Here is a 25098-nt window from a genome sequence, read left to right on the forward strand (position 1 = left end):
AGAAGCCGCAGTGTAGACTGCTATCATACCAAGGAACTCATGAAAGAACTAGAACTTTTTTCAGATAAAGTCTAACAGTAAGGTCTGAAGCTAGGTAAAAAGTATTTGAAAAAAAGCAATATAACTTTTGATTTTGTGAAAGTTTCTTATTTTATTTTCTTACTCTAAACATTAATATACATTCGCTGAGAGTGCTAAGATTTGGTTGAGAAAAGTAAGGAATGCAGTTCTGTATGTTAAAGCTGATGCACTATTAAGAAGTAAATAGTTTGATATTACTCACACTGTTGACTTGGATCTGCATCTGTCGTCATCTTAACGTAGTTTGAAGGGAAGAGACCAGTCACCCCACTGGTTTCTCCTTGCCACCAGTCAGGATCATCCTTGTTTAGAACATTAATAAGCTGTCCCTTGGAGAAACTGAGCTCGTCCTCGTTGTTTGCCGTGTAGTCATACATGGCGATCACCTGACACACTAGCAGAGGAATAATGACAAAGTAACAAGTTAAATTGAGTAAGTCTTCCTATTAGCATCATATGTTAAAATTCTGCCAACATTTACTTTAGCTGTTCTCTCCCACCCTCCTTCCTCTATTCCCTGTTTCACAAAAGCAAGAATTTCCCAAATGTAGTTTGGAAATCCAAGCGACTGCTTTGAAGTATGATGGTAGAGCAATTAAACAATTTCAAGGAGTGATGTAGTCCAAGCATCACTGAACAGCTGGCTGTTTCTAACAGAACTTTTTGGAAAGGAAGTTCTCACAGAGGTAAAGAAAGAACAAATTTTAAAAATATTTTTCAAAGAATTGGCTAATCTAAGAAATGCTGAGTTAAAAAAAAAAAACAAACAAACTTCCTAAGATGAAACCCAAGTTAACCCATTTCCATACCAGGATGAAAGGCAGGCGCAGTTCTTTCACTACTTGGACCCAAAAGTTTAACATGGCTGGCAGGAAACCATCCTTTCTGTCGCTTTTTCCCTCTGGCCTATAAAATTAGCAAAAAGAACACAAAAAATGAGACTAAAGACAATTATTGAGACATAAACTAAAAATAAGAAAATCCAAACTGTGTAGTAAAGAATTTAACCTTGCCCAAAGGGAGGCCTGGCCTTTGCCTATGGCTCCTGGAAGGTAATCTCTAAACCTTTGAGACGTCTTGACTGTTCAAAGAGTGTCTCAGTTTATGTGGGGGGCCGTAACGATGCAGGAGAGCCTAATGATGTGATTTATGGTGGGCCCTCTGGGTCATAATATGAACACAACCTCTGGAGGGACTGGAGACTGAGTTCAGCCATGTGAGCAATCAACCGTGTCTATTTGATGGGGTTTCAATAAACACGCTGGAAACCAAGGCTCAAGTGAGCTGCTGCTTGGCAATACTCCATGTGTACTGTTGCCAGGAGATTTAATGCTGCCCATGACTCCATGGGGAGAGAACAACGGGAAGCTCTGTGTTAGGAACCCTCCTGAACTCTGATCCATACATCTCTTCCCTTGGCTAATTTTAATCTAAATCCTTTTGCTGTAATAAATTGTAACCAGGAGTATAACAGCTTTCAGTGAGTCCTGTGAGTTTTTATGGGAAATTACTGAATCTGGGAGTGGTCTCAGGGCCCTCCAAATTTACAATCTGTGTTAGGAGGGAGGGTATCTTGAGAACACTTGAATTCTGCACTGGCCTTCGAGGTCAATATTAAACAACTGAAAGATTTAATATGCATCTCAGCACTATTTGTAGAAGTCTATTTGGAGATTGTTCAGTCTCAAAGTTCTCTGCATACTTCACACAAATAATATTTATAAACTAAGAAGACCTTTCTAATGTTCTCCTAATAAGTAAATACCTCTTGGAGCTTTGTTAATTATCAAACTAATTATTAATCAGTCAAATAAGATAAATTAAATTTTTATTAATCTTATTTTTCTAATGAGCAGGCATTACTTTTATAATAAAATTAACAAATGTTATTTAAAAGTTATTACCTGTAATTCCCCTTGCCACCACCCACTTGTGTTTTTCTTTAGAATTAGTATTAACTGTCCTGGTGCGAGGCTAAGCTGTTCAGAACCAGAAGCCGCATATGCTGATGTTACCTGAGCAATCTCTGAAAAGAAGAAAAACAAGGGACTATGAATTCAAGACTATTAAACACCCTAGTAGTTCGTCAGCTTCATCATGATACATATACCAGGTTTTTTTTTAAGAAGAAATATAAGGGACTATGAATTCAAGACTATTAATGAACACTTTGGTAGTTTGTCAGCTTCATCATGATACATACCAGGTTTCTTATTTGATGTTCCAGATTTGCTAGAACTCCCAAAACCCTATAAGGAAAAGATACAGTTTTATCATTTTTCAACAATCCAGGGTTAAAAGTACACAGGCTATTAGGGACTAGAGATTTCTAATTCCCAGGGTTATCGTTTCTTTAGAGTAAGAGCAAAATAATGATTAACCTTATACTGATCAAATAAGTTAAGAATCCAATACTTATGGGAGATCTGATTCTGATAGAATACATTATATGTAAGTAGCTGATGTTGGCAACTCAACAGGAACAGCTCATTTTCTGAATCTTTTCTGAATATTAAATGTTAATACAAATACATTTCATCATTGGGGGGTCAGAATCAATGCCCACCACATATAACACATGTGCTCTGGCTATGTTAAGGCATATGTGAGTTTTGCTCCTGTTACATACAAGGTAATGCTTTTATTTTTAATTTTTTTGCCATGTTCCTCCTGAACCTGACCTAAGAATAAAGAATCAGATCAGATCAGTGGCTCAGTCATGTCCGACTCTTTGCGACCCCATGAATCGCAGCACGCCAGGCCTCCCTGTCCATCACCAACTCCCACAGTTCACTCAGACTCACGTCCATCGAGTCAGTGATGCCATCCAGCCATCTCACCCTCTGTTGTCCCCTTCTCCTCCTGCCCCCAATCCCTCCCAGCATCAGGGTCTTTTCCAATGAATCAACTCTTCGCATGAGGTGGCCAAAGTACTGGAGTTTCAGCTTTAGCATCATTCCTTCCAAAGAAATCCCAGGGCTGATCTCCTTCAGAATGGACTGGTTGGATCTCCTTGCAGTCCAAGGGACTCTCAAGAGTCTTCTCCAACACCACAGTTCAAAAGCATCAATTCTTCGGCGCTCAGCCTTCTTCACAGTCCAACTCTCACATCACAGGAAAAACCATAGCCTTGACTGGATGAAGCTTTGTTGGCAAAGTAATGTCTCTGCTTTTGAATATGCTGTCTAGGTTGGTCATAACTTTCCTTCCAAGGAGTAAGCGTCTTTTAATTTCATGGCTGCAGTCACCATCTGTAGTGATATACATACCGGCAACTATGACCTGTTTGACTTTACAGGATAAGTTGGCCCAATCACACTTCTTATTTTTAGGAACTGTTATTTGTAGACGTTTTAATGATGGCCATTCTGTCAGGTGGTACTTCACTGTACTTTTGAATTTGCATTTCTCTAGTAAGCAGTGATGTTGAGCAGTTTTTCATGTGCCTATTGGTCATCTGTATTTCTTCTATGGAGAAATGTCTATTTAAGTTTTCTCCCCATTTTTCAATTGGGTTTTTTTTTTTTTTTTCAATTGGGTTGTTTTTTTGGTGTTGTTGAGTTGTATAAGCTGTTTGTGTATTTTGGAAATTAAGCCCTTGTCAGTTACATCATTTGCAAATATTTTCTCCCATTCTGTAGGTTGTCTTTTCATTTTGTTTATGGTTTCTATTACTATACAAAAGCTTGTAAGTTTATTAGGTCCCATTTGTTTATTTTTTGTTTTTATTTGTATTGCCCTTGGAGACTGACTGAAGAAAACAGTGGTATGATTTACATCAGAGAATGTTTTACCTGTGATCTCTTCTAGGTGTTTTATGGTGTCATGTCTTATGTTTAAGTCTTTAAGCCACAAATGTAATTTTTAAAATATTATATAATGAAAGGTAGCAATAAGTGAATACTTGCATAACTCAGTGATTCAGTATTTGCCAAATGATCAATGAATGATGTCATCACACTCGGTATGCAAAACAGACTGGTGAATTTAAAAAAAACAAAAACAAAAAAAACAATAAGGAATGTTCACTGATTTGGCTTCAGATTCTGCACTGCAAGTAATCTACAAGAATTTAGTACTTGTTAAGTTTTGGTACAGCAGTGTCAAAGAATATCCACAGGTATCCGAACATGTTATTAAAATACTTTTGTTATCGCTCATATTTGTGTGAGGTTGAATTTTCTTCAACTACTTCAACCAAAAGAATATACTACTCTTTCCATTAAATGCTTTTGAAGAGGGAGAAGTACATATTTGTTTTCCATTAAAAGCAAGTTATTTAAGTCATCATATAGTGGGTTTAATTTCGTTATTTCAAAATGAATTAGTAAATTTTTAAAAATTTCAGTCTTAATTTCTAATATGGGAAATATTGCTAGATATAATCCATATATTTTCAGAAACTTTGGAGTCCTCAATAACTTTTAAGAATGTGCAAAGTTCCTGAAATAAAAAAGTCTGGGAACTGCTGCTAGTGGTAGGAGAAAGGCAGCAGGAACTCTAAGTGTGGGCTGGGTCATAATAACGGCAGAGCCTCAAAGATTTACGGATTCCTTTTAAGCCTCCCTGAATCCAAACCATTCCCTAACTTCAGTTATCATGAGGTCTGCCCCTATCTATGGCTCTTGTTCTTGGAATTTCATAAAATCACTTCTCCTTTATCTAACAGGATCTCTGTGATAAACTATATTTTATTGGAGTTACCTTAAATGGTCTCCTTGTAACCAAAGCAGCCCAACCAAAACCATATGTAAGCATCCTTTATAAATATGAACCTTGAGCAACAGGAATGGAATGATTCTGTTTCTATACCAAAGTAACTCTACCTCCTGATCTTTTGGTTTGACATAATTTGATGGAAAAATTCCAGTTCTGTCTCCAATACTTCCTGTCCACCATTCTCCATCTTTCTGGGTCACCAATATTTCTTCACCTTCAGTGAAAGTCAAATCTCCAGGTTCTATACTTGAATATGAATAAAGTGCAATATACTCTGTAGGGAATAAAGAAAAAGAAAAACTAATTTTGGTTATAAGATTACAGAAGTAAAAAAAAAAAAGTGTTAATTTCCAAGATTTTGAGTAAATTAGCTGTAAAAGACCTTGTGACTTAAGGAAACCTAATGTAAAGAGACGTTAACGTAAAAAGTAGAATGAAGTAATTACTTAATAATTACTAGAAAAAGACTGGGGCTCCCCAGGTGGTGCTAGTGGTAAAGAAATCGCCTGCCAGTGCAGGAATTGTAAGAGACACAGGTTCGATCCCTTTAATCAGGAAGATCCCTGGAGAAGGAAATTGCATCCTACTCCAGTATTCTTGCCTGGAGAATGACATGGACAGAGGAGGCTGGTGGGCTGCAGTCCATGGGACCACACAGTCAGATACAACTGAAGCGACTTAGGATGGATGGAAAGCTTTATCACAGGTTTCTTTTTTCCCACTGTATCATCATCATCATCATCATCATCATCATGTCACAGAGAATAACCCCAAAGCTACAAATATATATCAGTATCTCTACAGGGTCAAGACATGGAAAAGTTTTTTTAACCTTCTTACATATAGTTTAATCTCTTAAATTCTTTTCTCTTTAATTCTTTTATATACAGTTATGCAAATGCCCACTCTTCAGCTGACATCAATATGAGAGGCCAGTTTCCATCACAATGGTCCAGCTCCTAGCACGGTGCTTGGCATGGAATAGATGCTCCATAAATATTTGTTAATGAATAACCTTAAGGGAACTATTTAAGTTTTTATATGTATTTGTTGACATGAAATTTGATCTGCAGATCATAAACTGAAGATGACCAGAACCATCAAACAAAAACTATTTACTATCCACATTCCCATACTATTCAATTTAGCTGACTCAATAAAACAAAAAATGGACTGCAAGCTTAAGGTATGTTGTAATAAGCGAGGTTCTTTTCAAAATGCTCCTCACCACTTTCCTAGCATCATTCCACTGCCTTTATTCCACAGTACACCTCCGGCTCTAGGCTTGCTGGTAACTCAAGTTCCCTAGGACTTCCCTGGTGGCTCAGGCGGTAAAGCATCTGTCTACAATGAGGGAGACCTGGGTTCGATCCCTGGGTTGGGAAGATTCCCCTGGAAAAGGAAATGGCTATCCATTCCAGTACTATCGCCTGGAAAATCCCATGGACAGAGGAGCCTGGTAGGCTACAGTCCATGGGGTTGCAAAGAGTCGGACACGACTGAGCGACTTCAATTTCCTTTCCTAACCTTTCACAGCTGAGCCTTGGCTCACGCCTTTCCCTCTGTCCACCAAGCCTTCTCTTCCTTCATCACTAAGCAAGACCCTACTCATTGTTTAAGATGATTCAATGTGGCCACCTCTGTGGATTCATAGGTCCTACTCAAAATTGTGTTTTCATTTAGAATTTATTACAATCATATGCCTATCCTTCCCATTCTACTATTAGCACCTGGGAAACTGTGTTTTATTCATCCTTGTATATGATGAATAAAACATAATTCTAGGCTTTAGAATAGAATCTCTAATGTAGTAGATAATGAATAAACTGTTTAAATTACTATTAAACTGATTTTCTTGAGCAATATAAACAAAATGTAAACTATTCAACTAGTTTTACAATGGATATATACAATTCATTTATAAACCTATAAAACTATTACATAAAAACACTGTCTGAAGTAAGGATAGACATTTTTCAACACATTTTCAAAATTAAGATAGTCAAACCACCTAAGGGGCAACAAAAATTTCTTTGTAGTATTTATGATTAAAGTATATCTTGATTTCAAATCCTACTTAATGATTTATGTGCCATACTGTAATTAAAATGCAATTCAGCAAATTCCCTGGTGGGCCAGTTGTTAGGACTCCATGCTCTCACTGCCAAGGGCCTGGGTTCAATCCTTGGTCAGGGAACTAAAAATTCTACAAGCTGCACAGTGTGGCTAAAAAAAAAGGCAATTCATAAACAACTAAATGTACTAAAATTTCCTTATATTTTAAACATCTATAATATATAATAAAAGGAAAACAAAAAATTTTATGCTATTTCAACACTTATCTATTTATTTATTGAGGTCATGGTGGAGAGGTCTGACAGAATGTGGCCCACTGGAGAAGGGAATGGCAAACCACTTCAGTATTCTTGTCTTGAGAACCCCATGAACAATATGAAAAGGCAAAAAGATAGGACACTGAAAGATGAACTCCCCAGGTCAGTAGATACCCAATATGCTACTGGGAGCTGACTCATTTGAAAAGACCCTGATGTTAGGAAAGACAGAGCAGGAGAAGGGGACAACAGAGATGAGATGGTTGGATGGCGTCACCGACTCAATGGATATGAGTCTGGGTAGACTCGGAGTTGGTGATGGACAGGGAGGCCTGGCATGCTGCGGTTCATGGGGTCGCAAACGGTCGGACACAACTGAGTGACTGAACTGAACTGATACGAACTTTTATAGTACTGATTTTTTTAAAGTGTCAAGTATTTTCAGTCATTTATTTTCTATCTCCTAAATATTCATGTGAAATAGAGTGGCAGCAGGTTTCTTCTAATTTCACTTTAACACTGAAGACACAAAAGCAATAAGAGTAACAACTGTGGGAAGTCAGTTATATAACTAGTCAGTAGCTAATCTGACCTCCATCCAATTTACAAATTAACCAAAGCTCACCTTCTCCCACTGTACAGGCTGCAGAGGCAGGTTTCTTGTTTACAGATGCATACAAAGCTTCTGGTCTGCCAAATAAACACACAAAACAGATAAAAAACAATAATAATACAATAAAAAGGGTATCATCACATAAATAAAAAAGAAAGACGGTTTGATGAAGACAGCACGTTTTTAGCAGTGTGCTCTTTTAAGGGCTAAAATTAACTGAAATATTGTCTCAGTACACAAGCTAGAAATACGCTCATACACTTCAAAATCTTAGTGGATTATAAACTGCCTACTTACAAACTACTAAATTTTTAAAATCCATTTAATTTCAATATGATTTATAAATAGTTCTTCAAATGTGAGTTATTTGGCTTTTCTAAATCTAAAAGACATTACACACTGGTAAATGGGCAGTCATTTGGTGAAGCACATATGGGGCTGGATTTGGTTAGAAAAAAATAAGGACAATTATAAATTTTACTACTTGTTTACAGCACAGTACATTTAAAATATATAAAAATAACAGCACTTTATTTTTACATCTGGAAACATATATAGCTTTTATTTTTCAATTTAACCTAGGAAACTGTTTTAAAAAATCTAGAAAACTGTGGCAGTAAGAACCAGACATCTGTATATATATCAGGGGTCCCCAATTATGTGACCAAATTGTATAGTGAAGCAGTTTTCGGGTTAAAAGTGGACTCTTACTACAACTCATGGGCACACCAAATGGACTGCCTGGCTGAATTCTCCATTACTATAGGTTTTCAAGTTGCGTGCCCTGTTAGAAAGGATCAGTAATCGAATGAAAAGTTAGAAGAAATGTCTTTTTAAGCATTTAAACTTAACCTATTTGTGTCTATGTGTTCCTTCTCTGTAAAATGTTATGGAGTTTAAATAAGATAATTACCATAAAGGGTCTGGCACAGTGCCAGCACACACATCAGCTATTACTGTTGCTACTGTTATCACACGCTCTAGAATTCCACGTCAGTTTGAAAAGTAAATGTCTTCTGACATTTGAACTAAAAATTAATGTACAGAACCTTAGCACTGAAAGAATTTTTAAAGATTTTTTAGTTATTTTCATTAAATCAATGAAAAAACTCGAGACCAAGAAGGCTTACCCCATACAGTCTGGCAAAAATAGAATCAGAACTCAAGGATCTTAATTTCCAATGACCCCATTCCTTTTCAATAAATCATTTTGCTTTTCTATTTAGACCAACTTCCACATAAAACACAAGTGATAATTATCCACAGCTACATTAGAGTACTTAGTTCTTGGTAGTAAAGATGTTTGATGACCTGACTCCCCTACAGACTGGGAAATAAAGACCAGAGACCCCATCCGGTTTTGTTTTTTGTTCATGCAAAAGTTTCATTCGTGTGTTCTTTCGTTAGCTCCTCTCTTCACTAAGCAAGTATGATTGAGCAGCTACTAGGCATTAAGGTCACACTAGGTATCGAAAATCTAAAATGCGAACAAAAAAGACGTGAATCCCACCTCCTAGAGCTTATGATCTAATAAGGAATATAGGTAAGAAGGGAAATAGCTACAACACAGTGTGTCATGAGCACCAAGAAAGGTGACCTTTGCAAGGAACTCTGGAGATCCAGAGATGGGAAAGGCAGAGGCAAGGCCCTCAGTAAAGGTTTATCTAAATATTGACAGTTCACAGTAAACAAGGGAGAAAGCTCCAAAGGAAATGAACAATAACTTCTCTAACCTGCTGGTGCAAAGAAAGCAAACGATCTAAAATTTTAAGCACTTTGAAAACTTTAGGAATCTGAAATAACTAGAATAAAAGATATTCTAAAACTGGTACAAATACCTTAGGTATTTCACTCTAGGAATCACCATTCTGATATTCAGACTTAAGTTTAAACTTCTAATTTTCCTGCACAGCCAGTTGTACTTTGGCTGACTCATCAGTGAAACTGGCAACATCCACATCTCATGTAAACACACAAAACTAAGTGCTTACTCTTCCCGCTTAACTTCACTCCCAGGGATGATTTTGACGTAAGATTTCGGAAACCATCCTCTTCCTCCATGAACCTCCCCAAACCACCAATTTTCTTGCTGCTCTAAGACAGTAATAATATCATGTTTTGAGAAGTTCAAGTGGTTTTCTTTCTTTGCAGTCCAAGAACAAAGGGCCTGTGCTTTCAGGTTTTCTACAACCTGTCCCTGTGAATACAAAACCACAAAATCAGAAACAAACAGAAAACAATGACAACTGTCATTTCTGTTTCCCAGGATATAACATACTTACTGCTCAAACAACAGACTGGTTTGGTATGGCGGTGAGTTATTATCAATGATGACTTAAGATAATCTTAATCTACTGATTTAAAATTATGTATGACAGACAACCATCTGAATAGCCTTCTATGAATTTAAAGACCCAACATTCAAGGAGACACCTTGGCATTAAGCACCATGGGTATGGAAGGCAAACCCTGTACTGAAGAAGCGTACTCATAGACCCACTAAGTATGTATCAGGTAACAAATGAAAAGGGAAACCTTTCTTTCCTCACTTGCAAGTCTCCGCACTGCAGTGGATCCAGTTTATTCCACAAGGAATGGAGATGCAGCTGTGCTCGACCTTTTCCACTTTCGTTTTCTGTCTCCTAACTTCTTCATATTCTTCTTCTTCCTTTCTTGTCTTCTCTCAGAGGAAGGAGTGTTTCTGTTTTGTTGATAAGGCTAACCCCTCTACCTGGGCTCTAAACTTTCTACCAGGTCCTCCCATTTTCTAAAAATATTTTGTAACTTCGTGAATTCTCTCTTTTGAATCTTTAATGTCTTTACTTCTCTACTTAATTCTACTTCTAACTTTCTTAAAGAAACAGAAATCTTGCACTTGCTTTCCAATTTCACCTCTCAGTCCATTCTAATTTAGGTTCTGCAATTGTTTTACTATTAAACTTCTTGACAAGGTCACTGATAACGTCAGAGCCAAAAGCTTCTTCAAACCCTTTCTTTCCCTGATCTCTGATTGGTGGTGACATCACTGAAACCCCTCCACTTTTCTGAAGCTCACAGTCTGGTGACTGATGGCTCCTCTTTGGTCCAGCCTCTTTCTCTTCCTGTTTCACATGATTTCTCTTAAAATCTTATTTATGCCTAGGATCTCTCAAATCTGTATCTTTTAAAATTTATATACTTTTATTTATTTATTTCTGGCTGGGCAGAGTCTTCATTGCTGCTCAGGCTTTTCTCTAGTTGCAGGGAGTGGGGGCTACTCTCTAGCTGTGGTGCTCAGGCTTCTTGTTGCAGTGGCTTCTCCTGTTGCAGAGCACAGGTTCTAGGGTGCATGGGTTCAGTAGGTGAAGCTCGTGGGCTCGAGTGCACAGGCTCAGTAGTTGTGGTACACAGGCTTAGTTGCTCTGTGGCATGTGGGATCTTCCTGGATCAGGGATCAAACTCATGTCTCCTGCATTAGCAGGGGTCTTTTTTAGCACTGAGCTACCAGAGAAGCCCTCAAATCTATATTTTAACTGTAACTTTATCTTTTGACCTCTAGACTTGTAAATCAAGCTGCCTGCTGGGCCTGGCCCTCATGCTTAGGTATACAAATACCTAAGTTATACATCTGAAATGTAATCACTTTTAGAACTCACCAAACCCATTCCTCCTACATTGTACAATGATACCACCATCCTCTCAGTCACTTGAGCTAAAGACCTTGAAGAGGTATCTTTAACTTCAACTTCTTCCTCATTCCTCACGTTCGATGGATTGCCAAATTTTGGTTGACTAATACTTTTTTAAGTCCCTCTCCTCTTCTGTATATTTTCACTACTGTGACACTGATTCACAGCATCACCTGTTACTACTGTAATATCCTCCCTTTGGTGGTCTCCTCCCTTTGCTTCCTTCTACCAATCTGGCCTCTACATGACTGCCAGAGTTCTCTCTCTAAAATACACAACTCAACTCTCCTTTTGAAAACCTTCACGGGCTTTCCACTGGTAGCTCAGCTGGTAAAGAATCCACCTGCAATGCGGGAGAGACCTGGGTTCGATCACTGGGTTGGGAAGATCTCCTGGAGAAGGGAACGGCTACCCACTCCAGTATTCTGGCCTGGAGAATTCCATGGACAGAGGAGCCTGGCAAGCTATAGACCACGGGGTCGCAAACAGTCAGACACGACTGAGGGACGTTCACATGGACTTTCCACTGCCAGCTGCTTAGTATGACATTAAATGCTTCACAAATAAATCTCAACCTCTCTCTCCAACTACATTTTAACACTTTCTTTATGAATCTGGTAATCTAGCCACACTATAAACAATACTTGTTTCCTATAAACTCCTGTGTTAACATGCCTCAGTGACTTTCCCCAAATTGTTCTTTCACAGGAATAACTTTCCTTCTCTGTTTGTTAAAAGCTTGCTCATTTTTGAGGGTTCTACTGAAATTGTGAAGCCTATTGTGAAGCCTGCTCTGATTCCCACTGGTTGAACTGAAATACTCTCTCTTCTGTATACCCCTTAGGATTTCATAAAATATCTTCATTACAACACTTCTCATACAGTTTTTTATTTGTGTCTTCATTAGCTGATGACTAACGACAGAATTTTCTTCCATTAAATTTCTAGCACAGAATAAATGCCTAGGACCTATGGTCACACAATAAACATTTTTTGAATAAGGTGAAATCTGCAGGACTCTATTCTGATAAAGTCTGCAATTTCTTTTTAATAATGTTAATGTAACAATGGGCTTCCCTCATAGCTCAGTCTGTAAAGAATCTGCCTGCAATGCAGGAGACCAGGGTTCGATTCCTGGGTCGGGAAGACTCCCTGGAGAAGGAAATGGCAATCCACTCCAGTATTCTTGCCTGGAGAATCCCATGGACAAAGGCGCCTGTCCATGAGGTTGCAAGAGTCTGACATGACTTAGAGACTAAACTACCAGCAATGTAAATGCTTGCATCTTGTTTACATCTAGACCAGAGGCTAAATACACATGTAATACAGTTCTCACACAATGACTTATTTAAGGAAAACACAAACAAACAAAAAAAACCCCAAGCCCACAGCTCTTCTTACAATAACTACAAATTAAGAATATAATCAAATTTGTAAAGATGATATTTTGAGTTTAGAAACCTTAGCTGGTACCAACTTGTTACTAAGAGAATAAACTGTTGAGAAATCCCTAATAATTTCAACTTTGTATCACATATGAATGGTTAAGAACCAAAACAAAATGCTACAAACTGGTAAATGAATCAATGAAGCCTTTGTGCAAAAATCTTCATTCTATTTTACATGAAGCATGAGCAATGTCAAAGAATAAAACACACAAAAATGAAACATACAAACCTGTCCATGAATCGGTGATACAGACACAGGGGACACAGTGCGAGTAAAAGCTGATTTTTTCTGCCATGATGTGTTAACACTTAGGTTTGAAAAAGATACATTTCGATAATCGATCACAGATGCTGGTTGGTTTGAAGAAAGTGATCTATAAATATAACAATATGATGTAAGTATACTTAATTGTTTAGAATCTAATGAAGTACTACCAATTTATCTACTCATATATAATATACATTGTGCTTAAACACAAATTATTAAAAAAAATCATGACCTATGTTTTTATTTACTAAACTTCAGTATTAAATTTGGAACAAAAGGTACTCTGACAGAGTCCAGTGCAGATTACAACATGATTAAATATCAGGTTAACACAAATACATATTAGGGATTCAAACATGTGCAGTGACATATAAATTCCATTATTAGCTAAAAACTTACTCAGAAGTTGAGGTAGCAGATACTGTAGGAGGAAGTAAGGCCTTCTTAGGAGACACAGATTTTTCACTTGATGTCACTTTTTCTACATAATTGCCTGGAAACCAGCCAAAATTTCCTTGAAAACTACCATAAAGCCAACCAGGTTCTCCTACAGTTTTTTCATCAACCTATGGAAACAAAAAGAAGAATTAGCAGTGGTTGAAAAGCCACATATTTGCAAAGAGAAGAGATGCAGAACACTGTCCAGCAGCCTAATTTTCAGAATCAAGTCCATCTAAAGAGTCGGACATGACTGAGCGACTGAACTGAACTGAACTACATGGTTAAAGCATTTTCTACAATAGGTTACTACCTCTAACAATTGACAAGGTGCCCTTTTAAACTTAAATTTTTAATTTTATCCAAGTTAATACACAAAAATAGTTCACAAAGACCAGTAGAATCTCCATGAAGGCAAGAATAACAAACCCCAGGAATTATACAACCTAAACCTGATTTAAATATTTGGTCTCAAGGTGAGGAATTACTGAAATGTATGAGTACTGGTGTTCAAACACTAACTTCCTCTTTTTCTTACCAACTTTTAAAAGCATAATTTCTTTAATATTGTTTCCTAATATTTTCAACCTTATGAAAAAGAAACTGCCCATTCATTTATTCTTCAGAGTTAGGCCAGATTTGCTTTGTAAGCAGTCAATTTTAATCAATTTTATACTTGTCATTTATGATTATAATTAATTTCTAGTTGGCAATTAACATAGAGACCTAAGCTAGGAAATTTTACATAAATTCTCACAGGCCTAGAGAAACTATTACTTCGAAAACAGCATTAACAGATAAGACTAGAAACAGGTTGTGATGAAAAATGTTGCCAGGGTTCAGAGGAATTTCTAATTTATTTCACTTTTCTCAAACCTCCTCTGCCATTTTCTCGCATTAAATTGATTAGATCTTGCCTCCTATCTTAACAACAATACAGAAGCCCTCAGATTTGACATCACCTCTACTTCAGCAAAATTTATGATCCCATCCACTCTTTCATCCAGCCCTCCAACCACAAAGGAAAATGACCCAGTCCTTCCACCTCTCCCTCTTCCTGGGCTCTAGACCCCAAGCCCTCCACGTTGTCAAGAATCTTTCGCGTCTCCATCCGTTGGTCAGAACAGAGAGGTCTGACAGGGAGGCCTGAGGTGCCTTCCTGAGCGTTCTGTGTTCTATGTGTTGATATGAATGGTGGCTTCAATGATTTATGTTGTCATTGTTTTACTTTCGAGGTCGTGTCTCTTTTGCAACCCCATGGACTGCAGCCCGCCAGACTCCTCTGTCCATGGGATTTCCTAGGCAAGAATACTGGAGTGGGTGGCCATTTCCTCCTCCAGGGGATCTTCCTGACCCAGGGAATGAACTCATATCTCCTGCACTGGCAGGTGGATTCTTTCACCACGAGCCACCTGGGAAGCCCTTTCAAAGATTTACATATGTGTATAAATTACTGGAGCTACTCACTGATGGCTGTGCACTTTACTAAATGTAAATTATAGCTTAATTGGGAAAAAAAGTCTCTCTCTATTTGTAATTTACTCTTTCTGGTATCATTAACCCTTTTTCTCTGCAGACCCTTTCTATCATTAAACTTGGTCAAGCTTCTGCCAAGTTAAAAAAACAAGAAAACAGAACAACTTCCCTCAATCCACATTTGTCATTATTTTCCACCTTCACTTCCTTCTCCCCTTCAGAAGCCAAGCTCCTTCAAGAGTTTTATATACTCACTGTCTCCTCTTTCTTTCCCTCCAACTGTTCCTCAACTCACAGAAATTCGGCCTCTTCCTCCACTATTCCACTCAACGAATACTCTTCTTCTCAAGGTTAATAGTAACTGTGCTGCTGCTAATACAGTGGTTATTTTTTCTAAAGCACTGTCTTGTTTTACATGTGGACCACTCTTTTCTCAAAATCCCCTGACACCACACTCTGTTTTCTTTATTTCTCTAGTCGTTCTTTTCTGGCTCCCCTTCCTCTGACAATCCCTCAGTGTCCATGCTTCCCAGAGAGTGCTCCCTCAGCCACGTTCCCCCTTCTTTATTCCCCCTTAGGGGAGCTCTGCCACAGTCACGTCTTCAATGACCATCACAACACACTAATGACATCCAAACTGGCCCCCTCTGACCTTTTCCAGAGATCTCTCTAGATACCTCTGGATATGTAACTGCTGCCTAGAAATCTGAAACTCATTCCAAACTGAACTCATTATAATTCCCACTTAAATTTCCTCCTTTTAATCTTCCTCTCTTAGTGAATGAACACAATTATTAACTAAGCTGTCCAAATCAGGTGTGTGCATGCATGCTAAGCTGCTTCAGTCATGTCCAACTCTTTGCAACCCTATGGACTGTAGCCCACCTGGCTCCTCTGTCCATGGAGATTCTCCAGTGAGAATACTGGAGTGGGTTGCCATGCCCTCCTCCAGGGGATCTTCCTGTCCCAGGGCTTGAACCTGCATCTCTTGCATCTCTTGCATTGGCAGGCAGGTTCTTTACCGCTAGTGCTACCTGGGAAGCCTCCAAATCAGATATCTGACAGTAACTCATGACATTCTTTACATCAACGATTCGGCAAAGAACATAAACACTCAAGAAACTCGCAGCCAACCTTATGTTCCTGCTGTCACCACCACCAGATTGGCCCTCTGACTGTGGGAGAGATCTGTTCTAAAGTGGGCAGCTGTCCACACCCTTCTTCTACTTCTTTGGGATATCTATCTTTCTCAATGAACTATAAACTTATTCAGAGCCGAGACTGAATTGTTTACTATATCCCTAGCCTAGTGTAGCCTCCAACAAGAATTTGCTGAAACAAAAGATATAATCAAAAATATAAGTAGGCTCTTGGCCAGACATGCCCAGACAGGCTGTATTTCTTCATTCTTGGACACCACCTCATCACCGCCAACTAGACAAGGAGGAATGGCAGGGTCAGGGGACTGGGGACTCAAGCTGCCTACGTAATGGACCTCCCTCAGCTGAGGAGCAGCTACGCATGGCCACTGTGGCAATGGCAACAGAAGCAGTGTGTAGCTGGGGAGGATACTGAGCATCTGAATAGTTGGTTCTTGTAAACCCTAGTCCAAGTACCATTCAGCTTTTGCTACTCAACTGATAAAATACACCAAACTGGTGACAACGCAGGTTAAAAAAAGGAAACAGACACTGGCTAGGTAATCTAACCTTTGTTTTCTAAGAAGAAAACTGAAGACGGGACTAAAATCCAAGTCGCTATGCTTTTACAGCCTGTATTCTTCCTAATGTATCACAATAGCTCAATCGATGCTATTCCCTGCATCTTCTCTTATTCATCCATTTTACATGGCATGTGATTATACAATAAAATCCTTTTTGTTCTGCATCTAGTTAGAACTACAGAACCTAACTCTTTCAACTCTTTTAATGGTTGTCAGAAAATAACTAGCTCTCCCAAATGCCATTGTAATTTATTAAAATAAAATCAGTGTCACTTTTTATGGCATAAAGCAGCATGGCCTAGTGAAAAGAACACTGGGTTTAGAAATGAAAAGACATGTACTCGCACTCCATGCTGGCAGCGTGCCACTGAGGATGACAGCTTATGTAAGTCTTCCTTACCTGTAATGTCCTCTGCAGATCTGCAGTATGTCTTAAGAACCAAATGAGGTGATGCTGAAGATGTATTTTTAAAATGGTAAATTACTGTATAATTCTTTACTGTCTGAGCCACCAGGGAAGCCCCATAATAGTATACTCAATATTATTATTGAAAGTAATATAGTACAGTGCACTCAGCTTATTCATGAGAAAAGAAAAGACTTTGTTTCCAACCTGTATTATATCCCCAGAATTAAAACTCATTTCATCATGGTTCCTTGCTTCGAAGCGATATAACGCTCTGTAATTCACCAAAGTACCAGCTGGCTCACCTAAAGAGAAGATTATTATCATTATTTGCTTCTTTCATAGATACACATCTTTGCTATGACTCAATGAAGAGCTCAAAAAGAAAAAAAAACAAACAAACTGAGCACCAAACAGTATAATGAGAATCCATTTGATATAGGCTTTAAGTATTTTTAACAGTCACAGAATCAATATAAAAAACAAACAAGGATATTTGTCTTAAGCAGGATGCAGCAAAACAAAGAGAGGACTGGCAGGATGTGTCACACGCATGGATAAGGGAAGGCGAGGATGGTGACCAAGCTGTGCCAGGCGGAGGGAGACTAAGCTGCAAGGGGCTTAATTTAATCTGTGGAGGTCAGACTATCACAGGGAAGATGAATACAAAAGGGAGGTCACAAGTGAGGAAGTGAGTCAGTATAAACAGGGTTAATTACAGATTCATCAGTATGGTTCTAAAACCAAACACAGCAGAAGGGCTCACAAGTATACTAGACTTACTAAAGATATTTTACTTTGTTCATTTGTAGAATAAATGCTTTAACTTAAAAAATTTTTAATACACTGTATCATTAATAATGATTCAAAAATATGCGTATCCAGAAAAGATACAATAATACTTAAGTTGTTAATATTTTAGAAATACACTGGGAAGGGGTACTAAAAACAACGTATATCATCTGAGAAAATTTCACTGTGCAAAGACTTAACAGTTTACTGTTACTCCATTAAAATAAACAGTTTAGTTACACTAGTGAAATAAAGTATTTTAAATTACTTCAGTTATGAACACTGTGTCCAGGTTTATGCATCGGTAGTGATGACTACTTTCTTTTCGTCATTTTAAGATTTCTACCCTCAATCTGTTTTAGTAAGACTACATATTTCTCATCCAAGTTTAAATTAGAAAAAGAATTAGCATCCACTTAAATTTTCTTCTTGCCTCATTAGAACCTTTTTTTCTTGTTGCTTTTGTTGCTCTGTTTCAGAAAAATCAAACCAATTATTTTTATCCTTATCCTTACTTTGTTTCTCCTCAGCTTTCCGCTCCACTTCTTGAACTTTTTCCTGTGCTTTTTCTTCTTGGAGTCGTTTTTGTTTTTCTTCTTCCTCCTTTCTAAGATTTTCTTTCCATAAGTTTTCTTTTCCTTGTTTTGCTTTCCTTTATAAAAAAGAAAAAGTTTGCATAATGTCCTAAATTTCTTTCATGCAAAATAAAAATATAATAGATCTTCTTCCTGACAAACTGAAGAAAAATTAATATTTCTTATATATTTAAATATAATCTTAAACATAATTATGTATTTACTACATACAGCAAAGACATGTGAGGGGGAGTGGAGAAACCATGGGGAATCAGGGCTGAAGGAGAAAACCAATTAGTCAATCAACTAATCAAGAGAGAAACTATGGATAAACAGATGAGCTGAAGTGTATGACTAACAATTTCTCACACTCCCAGATTTCTTCCTGCCAGCCAACCTCCTAAACCCAAGGGAAAAAAAGTGGTAAAAAACTAAAATGCAACTAATCAGAAAACAAATATAAAAATTGTATTTAAATTTCCTTTCCTTCTCTCTAGATTCTTCACCAAGACTGCTATCAAACTCTTACTCTCACTATCCTAGCTAATCCCTGTTTTCGGGATTTAGTCATTGCTGTGAAAATAGGAAATGCTTCCAGACAGACAGATTACTTCTTATATTATCATTTAAAAGTCTTTTTCATTTGTTAGATTTTGGTTAACAGATCATTTTTCCTGGAGAGGTCTATGCCTCTGTACAAGTTTCTATGACATTTGATACAGCTGCAGCTTCGTTTCTAGCTAGTCAAGATGACCTGTGATCATACAGAATTAATGCTCACCACAGCTCTTCCTGCACATACTTTTGATGATCTTACTGAAGGCAGAGCAGTCACCACCAAATTTAACATCTTCTTCAAGCCTCAGCAAACACTATCACGGGCTGTGACTGATGTATCCTGGGTTTTGGGGGGCACTTATGCCCCACGAAGGTGAAAGTCTTGCTTAATTCTGTATCTCTATTCCTATAATTCCTGGAAGAATTTGGAAATCCTAGATAATTTTAAAAACTGTAGACCCACTTAGTCATGAACCCTTTCTCCTCATCCCCCAATGTCTTATACTTCATACTCCTGGTTCATTATCACACAACTAGCTTCCACTCAACCCTCTGCAAACCCTCCTACACCTTCTATCACTTTGCAGAGTGCTCTTTCTACTATTTTCTATAACCAACATCCACCTCTCCTTTCAGAAGTATGCTTCTCTAGCAGTCTTGACTTAATTCCAACCAATATTCCCTTTCCTAGTTTCTTGGTAACATTCCCTGACAGTCTCTCATGTCTAGGATGACCCAACCTACCTTTATTTAAATTGTCATAGCATTATGAACACCACTATCAGGGTACTTGCCACATATTTATTGGGATAAAGAAAAGACGAGAGAGTTAAGAGAATATAAAATTAAATTTTGGTAAAGTTTCTAAGTTTGTGGATGAGAAACCGGTCCAGGGCCAGAAGATGCTTCAAAAGTTGGACACAAGGCAAAGAGACCAGACCAACAATGGGAAAACCTGACTATTACCAATAGCTTTGAGTAAGAAGGCAACATAGCTGGGCAAGTGGCCAAGAAATCAAGATATAGTACTAAGACCCAGCTCTGAACCAATCCTACATGTTCTGATTGCTTCCCTCTACTAAAGTAGGATAATGTGTGAAGATGGTGAATAAAATGAAAATGTGTATTACTAATATGGTCTACTGGGCTGAAAGGAACCATGAGCAATGATGGAGAGATATCAAGATACTCGCATGTGCCAACAGAAAACCTGAGCACAGTGACTAGCGGTGCAGCCGTTGTACAGTTCCCTTGTGGCACACAATGCTGCACAAGTTAGGTGGCGGATAAAAATCTCCTTAATTTAAACTTTACTGCCTCTACATCTATATTATTCCAGTATCTCTTGCTAGGGAGTCACAAAAGGATGAGTCTTGGAGTAAAAAATGTTACAGCTATTTGCTTAGCTGTCTGAATCCCCTACTAGAACTATAAGGAATCTAGAGACAAGGAGTAACCCAGAGTTTACCTGCATCACAGTCCACAGTGACCATTAAATAAAAATGTGCTGAGGTGGTTATTCTGAAGTTAGTAAGAAAAGAGGCCTGCTATATGGTAATGTGTCTTTCTTGTCTTCCCAGTAGCTATTTCATGGACATTACTCTTCTACTCTTCTCCAGGGTGAAGAAATGCTGGTGTGTTGATATTTGTTAATTATAACAATTTCTGATACTAGAGAACTTGGGAGAAACATAGGAAAGTATCAGAAGTAGAATCTTACGGAAAGAAAAAAAAGTCCTGTGCAGTCTCTAAATGAATGGCTCTATGCTTCAGACACACAACTGTCTCACTTTTCTTTGCTACAAATGTAGGCAGTTGATGTAGCCCAGATATATATAAAGAAAACTGTATCAACATGGCATTTCTGCACTCAATATTACCCTCTATAAAATTAAGTACTTGGTTTTTATGATTTCTCAGGAAACAGTAATAGATTTACTATGGAGAGACAAAAATAATGGTGCTTATTACCTACTAAACACTATAGTTGGTTCTTTAATCTTATTTAATTCTGAATTAGCTATGTGATATGCATTACTGTTTCTATTTTTCAGATGGTAAAAACTGAGGTTCCAAAAGGTAAAGTGACTTAACCAAGTTCATGGTAGATCAAGATAACCCAGGTTGAACTCCAAAGCCTGTAGTTTTCACTAAGGGAACATTTACAATTGGTTACTGTAAACTCAGTCTGCAAAAGGAGGACTAAACTTCTAAACTTTAGAATCTAATTAGCATCTTAGGATAATAATTTTATTCCCCTTATATTTTTCATAGTCAAACTAAAGATATGGGCAACAAAAATTAGAATTTTAGTAGCAATACAGTATAATAAATTTATCAACTACATTACCTTGTAGCCTCATCTTCTAGTTTCTTTTTCTGTATTAACTCTGATCTTTTTCTTTCAATTTCCCTCAGTTTGTCACGTTTGATCTTATAAAGCTGTTCAATGGCTAACTGCTGTGTATTGTAACTTTCTCTCAGTTCCTAAGGAGAAAATAAAAAGTTAATATGGCATGGATTTAAATACTTTTGCCTTACATAAAAATGTGGCAACTGTATTTAAATATAAAAATCATAAAGCAAGTTAAACTAAAGTAAAAAAGATTAAAAGTCTTAAAAAAGATGATTAAAAAAAATCTTGAATACATTAAGTACTGAAGGTATATAGCCACTGAGGACAAATTTATGTTAAAATCAACTACTTTTATACTAATGCATTCCTAAGGAACAAAAATCTTTTACAAGCCAAGTATTTGATTTGGTACTTTGTTTTCAATAGAAAAGCAATCCATTAAAAATTCAGGGAAAACAGTTTGCTTGTTACAACATTTGAAGAGGAATTTTGTTGAGTCATAGTTTTGACATGTGTAGTTGAAGCAAGTTATCCATAACTTTTATCCAGTCAGATATTGAACTAAACACAGAAATAATTATTTAATAAATTATGCAATATTTATTTAATTTAAATAATTTAATAACTAAAATGGAAAAGATAATGTCTACCTAAAACCACAACTAGAGTGGGTCAAAATAATGAAAAGTATTAAACAGGAATTAAATGTTTATTGAGCATCTAGTTCTGTGCAAAATGCTATAAAGATTCATAGGGGATCCAATCAAGACCATCTGACTCCTGAGTCTATAGTCCTTGTCTTCAAAGAATTCAGCCTCAAGATAGAGAAAAGTGCCAAAATCTGGAACATAGTTGAGTGTCTTAGTAGAAACCTGTGATTATCCACTCAGTACTCCTTCCCCTTCTCTACTAACATCCTCTTCCTCCTTTGGGGAAGTTGCTTTATCCCCTGAAAACCACCCTTCGATGTGGTTTTGAAGAGTCTGTCACACTCAGTGCTCCTCCCACTTCCACCCAAGTGTGGTCACGTGATCGGAACAATCATAGCACCTCATTCCCCTGGCAAGAATGACTGGTGCAAAGGACATGCACATGATCCAAGCTGGGCCACAATCCCTTCCCAGGATTCAGATATACTGAGGAGGGGAGAAAGAAGCCTTTCCCTCACTAAACTCATTAAAGTGAGGGTAAGGTAAACCTGGGGCTGCCCCATTTTCTAGTGAGGCCATCAGGGGTAGAAATGAAGTCAACACAGCAAAGAGAGAAGCAAAGGTTAGAGAGAGAGAGGTGGAGCAAGGAGGAGTGCTGGGGAACCAAATCTCTGACTTCACTCCCATGTCTAGGAACTGCCCCTTCTACTGATTCAGTTAGTGGTCCTAGTATTCTTCCAGTTACCACTCTTTTTAGCTTAACTATTTTGAACTGAATTTCTTTTACTTGGAATCTATAGAATCCTGAACAAGACAGTAGAAAAAGGCTGGGATAAGGAAGAGGAAAAAACTCCAAAAACAAAGAAACTACCACAAAAACCTAAAGTAAACAAAGGAAGCTTCACAGCAAAGGTGGGAGCTTAGACCACATTTGGATAGAATTTTTTGGTAAAAGATGTCTTGGGGCATCTATCTATACACGAAAATAAAAACTCCAAGTCACAAGCAAACAAAGGAAAGTAGCCTAAGCTTTATTTCTTTTCAGAAATAAAAATATTTTATAGGTGAACCCTTTTAACTGAATAAATGTGGTATCCAGAGACTATGTCCAAAATGTCTAAGATCAAGACTTAAGACAATAATAGTACAAATAGCACCATTCATAGCAAAGTTTTCACAGATCTCAGCTCTCAGTTCTCTTACAGATCTCAGTTCTCTCTGTTGCACTTTTCTCTAGACTCTATTGAAAAGCAGAAGACTACCATGGTTACATTCTATGGAGAAGTAGCCTGGTTTAGTGAAAGGACTTCAGGAGCATGGGTCTGGAATAATACCCGCCAAGATCTGAATCAGGCTCTGTCAGTGACTAGCTGAGTAACCTTAGGAAACCTCATAGTCTCCTCATCTGTAAAATGAGGTTAATTACAGTACATGCCCCACAGCATTGCTATGAGAACTGAATGGGTTAACACACATAAAATGCTTACAATAGTGTAGGGCACTAAGTGTGTCCTTAATAAATATTAGCTATATTACTGACTGAAGTCATAAAAAGGGAGAATTGTAAGTTTAAAAGCAAAGTGGAGAGGAGCCAAATTAATGTCTGATCTTAATATGGTTGCAAGGTTAGCCCTCTAACTTGTCCTTTAAAATATTGTTCCAGGGACTACTCTGGTGGTCCAGTGACTCCATGCTCCCAATGCAGGGGGCTTGGGTTCAATCCCTGATCAGGGAACTAGATCCTGCATGCCAAAACTAAGACCAGCCAAATAAATACATAAAGGTTAAAAGAAAAATACTGTTCCAAGTCTTCCTTCATTAGCCATTCCTCCTGTGTCTGAATTAACGAGCTTCTTTGCGCTCTGCAAGGCATTATGTACATTCTCCTGTCATAGGCAGCATCTTCCAACTGTATGACCGTCTCTCCACTGGAGTGAGTTTCTTGACAACAGGACTGTCTTTCATCAAGATAATCCCAGCCAAGACAGAGCCTGGTAGACTACAGTTATTTAGTTAGTATTTACTGGGTGAATGAAAATATATAAACCATAGGTAAGGTAAGGTAAGTCACTCAGCTGTGCATGACTCTCTGTGATCCCAGGGACTGTGGCCTGCAGGCTCCTCTGTCCATGGAATCCTCCAGGCAAGAATACTGGAGTGGGTTGCCAGGTCCTCCTCCAGGGGATCTTCCAGATCCAGGGATAGAAACCGGGTCTCCTGCATTGCAGGCACTCTTAACCGTACATAAACCATAGTCTATGCATATTAGTAAGATGTGAAGAGTACCATGGGGCTTGTCAAAAACATTTCCTCTACCTGAGTTACAATGATCCTAGAAAGTATCATTAGACTCACTCCTCTGAGTTAAGTCATGCTTCTAGGAGGTCCTGGTTAAATCTAATAGTTAACTATCACTTTGCAGGACAGCAGAAATTAACACAACACTGTAAATTAACTATACTTCGATTTTAAAAATAATCAATGAACTGAAAACAAGTAAACAATATGCACTTACGAACAGAGTTGTTCTCCATCTTAACAGAACAACAGATCATTCTTTTCAAGTTAAGTAAGTTTTCTTCTGTTCCTCGTATGCTAATAACTTTTTCACTTTTTAATCATAAATAGGTGCTAAATTTTATCAAATACCTTTTCTGCATTTAGAGAGATGAGCATATTGTTTTTCTCCTTTAACCTGTTTATATGGCAAATTACAGTAAAACATTTTTACATATCAAGTCATCTTTGCCTGGATAAGATAAATCCTACTTGGTCATAGCTGAGTATCTTATAAATTTTCATATTAAACTTTTCAATATTATTTAGAATTTTTGCCTCTATGCTAAATTGATCTATAATGATCCTTTCTCACACTATTCTTATCAAATTATGAGGTTTATGATAGTTTCATGTGATAAGTCGGGAATACTCCCTCTTTTATATTTTGAAACAGATGTATAAAATTGGAGTTATTTATTCCGTCAGTAAAATTCC

The 25098-nt window shown here is 37.6% G+C and overlaps 1 protein-coding gene across 23 annotated transcripts in view; it reads right to left on the bottom strand.

The window, feature by feature from the left end:
• ITSN2 (intersectin 2) overlaps positions 1-25098 on the bottom strand; it is a 126442-nt gene that overhangs the window by 34159 nt on the left and 67185 nt on the right. For all 23 annotated transcript variants that reach the window (XR_015136523.1, XM_086325752.1, XM_086325763.1 and 20 more), the window contains 12 exons: positions 21449-21585; positions 18481-18617; positions 17381-17478; positions 13530-13696; positions 13092-13236; positions 9738-9943; positions 7759-7823; positions 4908-5074; positions 2285-2330; positions 1986-2107; positions 891-987; positions 284-475 (listed from right to left, as the gene is read on the bottom strand). Coding sequence is in view for 22 of the 23 variants with exons in the window: in XM_086325752.1 (XP_086181878.1) it covers positions 284-475; positions 891-987; positions 1986-2107; positions 2285-2330; positions 4908-5074; positions 7759-7823; positions 9738-9943; positions 13092-13236; positions 13530-13696; positions 17381-17478; positions 18481-18617; positions 21449-21585 (1579 nt within the window). In the remaining variant the exon portion in view is untranslated. The remainder of the gene's footprint in view (positions 1-283; positions 476-890; positions 988-1985; positions 2108-2284; positions 2331-4907; positions 5075-7758; positions 7824-9737; positions 9944-13091; positions 13237-13529; positions 13697-17380; positions 17479-18480; positions 18618-21448; positions 21586-25098) is intronic.

The sequence above is a fragment of the Bos grunniens genome, chromosome 11, assembly GCF_055505025.1.
Source record: "Bos grunniens cultivar Pamir isolate PY7600 chromosome 11, Bosgru_T2T1.0, whole genome shotgun sequence".
NCBI lineage: Eukaryota > Metazoa > Chordata > Mammalia > Artiodactyla > Bovidae > Bos > Bos grunniens.